Source organism: Octopus bimaculoides, chromosome 19 (genome assembly GCF_001194135.2).
Source record: "Octopus bimaculoides isolate UCB-OBI-ISO-001 chromosome 19, ASM119413v2, whole genome shotgun sequence".
Taxonomy (NCBI): Eukaryota; Metazoa; Mollusca; class Cephalopoda; order Octopoda; family Octopodidae; genus Octopus; species Octopus bimaculoides.
Genome location: NC_068999.1, coordinates 34,436,323 through 34,442,079, shown reverse-complemented (window position 1 = coordinate 34,442,079; position 5,757 = coordinate 34,436,323). Strand labels below are relative to the sequence as shown.

The 5,757-nt window shown below is 36.0% G+C and overlaps 1 protein-coding gene across 3 annotated transcripts in view; it reads left to right on the top strand.

Moving 5' to 3' along the window:
• LOC106883189 (zinc finger protein ZIC 1) overlaps positions 1-5,757 on the top strand; it is a 353,731-nt gene that overhangs the window by 127,608 nt on the left and 220,366 nt on the right. For all 3 annotated transcript variants that reach the window (XR_008266267.1, XM_052974873.1, XM_052974874.1), the window contains exon 2: positions 4,347-4,876. Coding sequence is in view for 2 of the 3 variants with exons in the window: in XM_052974873.1 (XP_052830833.1) it covers positions 4,347-4,876 (530 nt within the window). In the remaining variant the exon portion in view is untranslated. The remainder of the gene's footprint in view (positions 1-4,346; positions 4,877-5,757) is intronic.

The following is a 5,757-nucleotide window of genomic DNA, read 5'->3' as shown; positions in this document are numbered from 1 at the left end:
CTCTCTCTCTCTCTCTCTCTCTCTCTCTCTCTCTCTCTCTCTCTCTCTCTCTCTCACACACACATGTACAAATACAAATCAAATACACATACATATCTATATATATAAATATATATATATATATACATATACTCATACACATAGAAATCAAATATATACAAATACACACATACACAGAGTAATCACACGTGTCTATGTTGTGTTACTATAATGTTTCCCCCTGTGTTTACGTAAATTCTCCATCCTGCCAGTTTCAAACAACAATGCCTAACAGATCACTGAAGCCAACATGTCTGCAGCCATATTGTAGTCAGTTGTTACATCTTGTTCAGGTCTGTTGTGAATAGCTAGATTTCCCAGGATGCATCCAACACCTCTCCTTACATCACTTTCTCATTTTTCTCCTCCTTTTCTTCATTACCTTTATCTGTATTCATATTATTGTTGTTGTTTACTTTAATGTCTTCTCCATTTTGATACATTTTCTTCGTTTTTGTTGCGTTTCTTTTTTTATCTTCTTTTGTCGTTTAGTTTTTGTCAGTTACAGTCATTCTTTATACCTTTTTTTTTCCTTTGCGTTATTTTCTAATTTTTTTCCTTTCATCACTTCCTCCATTATTTCATTATTTCCTCTTTTTCTTTTGACCTTTCTTTAATGTTACTCTTTTTAATCCCTTTCTTCTTCTTCTTCTTCTTCTTCTTCTTCTTCTTCTTCTTCTTCTTCTTCTTCTTCTTCTTCTTCTTCTTCTTCTTCTTCTTCTTCTTCTTCTTCTTCTTCTTCTTCTTCTGCAGTATGACACTCTCTAGTAAATCCTTTCTTGCTCTTGTGTTTTCCCAGTCCCTCATTCATTCTTATAATTCTTTTCTTCTTCTTTACTTTAGTTATATTTATATAATATTCTGTCTATCCTTCAGTTATATATTCTTTATAAGTTAAGCTCCGAGGAGCAATGCCTAAAACATTTACGCTCCATCCCAGACTGTCGAGAGTGAGATGGTTCATGTTCAATTTCAACATTAATAATTCCTGTAGCCAAAAAAAACAAAAGCTAAAGTAAAAAAAAAAAACGCAAAGAAAACATGGTTATGGTGGATAATCGGGGGTCTGGTCTGGGTCAAGGACCCTGTGGTGGTGTTAGACTGGTATTCATAGCTTTACTGCGATTTTAGCTAATGTAACGCTTACTATTGTTATTCGGAAGAACTATTGATCAATGGCATTTTAGCCACGACCAATCCATTTATTAGATAATATATAAGAACTCTCTATTGCCCTGCCTTTCCTTCACTACCTTTCTCTCTCCCTCTCTTTCTCCCTCTCTCATAATGCTAATTTTGGCACAAGCCAGTAATCTTAAGAGGAGGGGATGTCGATTACATTGTTCCTAGCGCATAACTGGTACTTAATTTACTGACCTCAGAAGGATGAACGGTAAAGTCAACATCGGCAGCATTTGAACTCAGAACGTAAACATCTAGAAGAAATACCGTGAAACGCTTTGCCCGACGCTATTTCGCCGTCTTCTCTCACTTAATAAATAACAGGGAGTTTCTTCATGTTTGTTTAGAATTGTAAAAAAACATCGGCCAACTCTCCTTCAAATGTTGGTTATCATAATTTGGATGCTTTCAGAATTGGAAACATCCTAAAGTGGTCTTGTGGAACCTGCCTCCTGGTTATGTAAGATGAGGCAAACGCCATCACACTTCGACAACTTGGTCGGGAGACATAGACCTGGACTCGAGGCAGTGATGTTGGACCGAGAAGTGTGGCGGGTGAACTTTGTTGCTGCGGCCCGGATTGTAACCTAACCATGACTATAATAAATTATCCTATATCAATGAGCACACATACGAACGATGCATATCACCTGTGACCAATTATCAATTGATTGATTCTACTAAAAGAATTAAAAATCAGATATAGTGTATTGACACAGTCCACTGGTTCAGAAGATTGCTTTGTAATCGTGGCAAGGCCTCTTGATTTGGGGTAAAATATACGAAGCCCAGTATACCCATCATGACTGCTCGTCTGATTAGGGTACACCAGGCACATGCATCACAACCATTTGTGCGGGACATGGTGATCTCCTATCAATATAAACAGCGCTTGATATTGCAGGTGGGGTCCAGTTAGAATTTTCTTCAAGTCAAGTAGCCCATCCCGCTCAAGATGTTTCCAGAGGTGAATTATTCAAACCCCAAAGAATTCCTTTCAACACATGGCTATGATGCTCCCCCACTAATTCCGCTCGTGATCACAGATGCACATATCATCAGCCACTAAGGGGCATGCTCAACTGGTTAACGTCAAATAACTGACAGGCAAATCTGTGGTATTGAACAGAATATTTACTGTAGCCCATCTTTTATACCGAGACAAAACAATGTTCATGATAACACTTCCAACCAGTTAAGATCAGAAACCATGAGAGCCACTGCCTGGTATTGTATCAGGGCATTTATTATTATTATTATTATTATTATTATTATTATTATTATTATTATTATTATTAGTAGTAGTAGTAGTAGTAGTAGTAGTAGTAGTAGTAGTAGTAGTAGTAGCAGCAGCAGCAGCAGCAGCAGCAGCAGTAGCAGTAGTAGTAGCAGCAGCAGTAGCAACAGTAGTAGCAGCAGTAGTAGTAGTAGCAGCAACAGTAGTAGTAGTAGTAGTAGCAGTAGTAGTAGTAGTATCGAAGGTGCGCCTTTCTCCCTTTTCAAATCAGTAGGCTGTGTTTACAAAATGTGTGCAACTATTTCTAGCCAGTCGATCGCCCACAAAAGCTTTTGAAAAGCAAAACAATGTCAGGCTTGGCTGAAAACATCACTAAATTGACAGATTTTATTCAGATCCGTCTATCTGCTGCCACTGAATTCTTTTACTCTGATTGTCCCCAGAGTCCTTACACCCCACCTGACAAATCATACCACCCCGGCCAGACTCAGCGGTCAACTAGTAAAAACATTTTCAAAACAAAAAGAGAAAGACAGAAAGACGTCTTCCTACATTCCATACTGTAGCAATGTCGGCAAAGCTTGCTCTTTTTCTTTCGTTCTATTTTCCACCTCTCTCTCCCTCCCTTTTTGTCTTTCACTCTCTCTTTCGTTTCCTTTCTAAATTAAAATCCTTGACATTTGACCTTATTTAGGAAATATTGGCGACAAGTCTTGTCGACATTCACAATTAATAGTTCACACCTATTCAAAATGTAGCATTCCAAATTACTTTATCTAGGATGGATTTTCGCTATATTTTCACTTTTGTACTGTCTTAGTTTCTCTGTGTGTGTATGTGTGTGTGTGAGTGCACGCGTGCACGTGATAATTACATTCAAATACAATAAGCAAATTTAAGATGTGATGATAAACATGGTGATCGCATTCACAAGAAAAAATTGACGGCTCTCCGTCGGCTTCGAAGTTGAGAATTCCAGTCGTTCAGTCAACTAAAAACTACGTGCAATACTGGGCATTCCAAATATATTTGTCCCATTAACTAATATTAATTCTCGGACAGAGTTAGTTTCACGGTATGTGACGTGCCTGGTCATGTTACCCATAATTTTTTTTTTTTTTTTTTTTTTTTTGTTAACGTCTGCCCAATTCTACTCACAATATATGGTTTGGCCTGAAGCAATACGGAAGATAATTGCTCATGATGCTCTGTCGGGACCTCAATATAGCAAAATGAATTTCTTACCTGTATTTTACTTAAGATACATGCATATAAACAATGACATTTCACCTACCATATAATCTTAAAAATTCAGCTTGTATGGTAAGAAGTTTGCTTCCCATTTACACAGTTCCAGTTTCAGTCCCACTGCGTGGCTCCTTGGGCAAGTGTTCTCTACTATAGCCTCGTGCTAAACAAAGCATTATGAGTGGATAAAGAAATAAGAAACTGTAAGGAACCCGTCATGTGTGTGTGTGTGTGTGTCCTTTTGTGTCTGTTTGTCTCCCACCATCGCTTGACAACCGATATTGGTGTGTTTATGTTTTTGTAACTTAGTAGTTCGGCAAAAACACCGATAGAATAAGTACAAGGTTTTAATAATATAAAAAAAAGTACTGGGGTCAGTTCATTCCACTAAAGATTTCAAGCCGGTGCTCCAGCATGGCCGCAGTTTGATGACTTAAACAAGTAAAAAACGATAAAAGATATAAATCTTTGTGCTAGTTTTGTATTTTTTATTTTTATTTTTTTTCCTCAAAAACAAGAAATTTATTTAGGAGGAAGACATTTATTTAATTCGCATTACATTATTTTTTTTAATGTCTGTTATTTTGACTGCTTCATTGAACTGTTACTTAATTTATTTCATTTTTTATTTTATTTTCAGGAGAGAAACCTTTCAAGTGTGAATTCGATGGTTGTGATCGCAGATTTGCCAATAGTTCCGATCGGAAGAAACATTCACATGTTCATACAAGTGACAAACCTTACAACTGTAAAGTTCGCGGTTGTGACAAAAGTTATACACATCCCAGTTCTTTGCGGAAACACATGAAAGTTCACGGCAAATGTTCCCCGCCACATGGCGGTTCATACGAGGAGTCAATAAGTAACAGTCCGAGCAGTGATTCAAACTCAGCATCACCGGCTGTTCAGAACCATACCCCGACACAACAACAACCACAACCACCACCACAACAACAACATCACCAACACCAACACCAACAACAACCACAACAACAACAACATCATCATCAACAGCAACAAGCAGTAGTAATACCACAGAGCAGTCCTCCCTCCTTACCACTGGCTCCCAATCCAACGCTACCCCCTAATCATCATACAAACTTGAGCGAGTGGTATGTATGTCAGACAAGTGCTGGGATGCCAACACCACCTAGCAATGAACATTCCCCGGTGAGCAAGCTTGGACATATCCCAATTCACCCTACTTCTGTGCTCGTCAGCTATACATAGTACTTCTCTGTTTGTCTCCTTTCTGTTTTATATATATATGCATATTTACATATATCTATGTATATACGTATGTATATGTGTGTATATATGTATATATATATTCATTCACATATATATATATATTTATATAGATATGATATATTTATGATGCAAATATATGTGTATATATGTGCGTGTGTGTGTATATATGTAAATATATATACACACATATATCTAAATATATATATATATATATATATATGTTTATTTTATTTTTCTGTTCTTCATTAACCTGATATTCTTGTTGGTGCTGCTGTTGTGTTTGTGTAATTTGTCATCGTTAAAAATCTAAAAGAGTTGATATTGATGTAATTATATCTTATATTTTTAATTTTTAATTAGAATTTTTTTTTAATTGCCTGTTCCTAAATAATTCATTCACGTTAATTCCAAAGATGCTGCTGATAATGGTATTTGCTCTATATTCTAACAGAACCACTCTCACATATCTGTATGATCTCTCTTTATCTTGCTTTATTCTAGTTCGAGATAATAATTATAATACTCTGATTGAGATTACAGTGGTAAAGAGATTGATCTAAAATTAGATGTCAATAATGTTGCGCCTTCATACACACACACACACACACACACACACACATATACATACATATATATATACATATATATATATATATATATATATATAGATATATATATGCATACATACATACATATATATATATATATATATACATACATACATATATATATACATACATACATATATATATATATATATATATATACACACACACACACACACACACACACACACACAC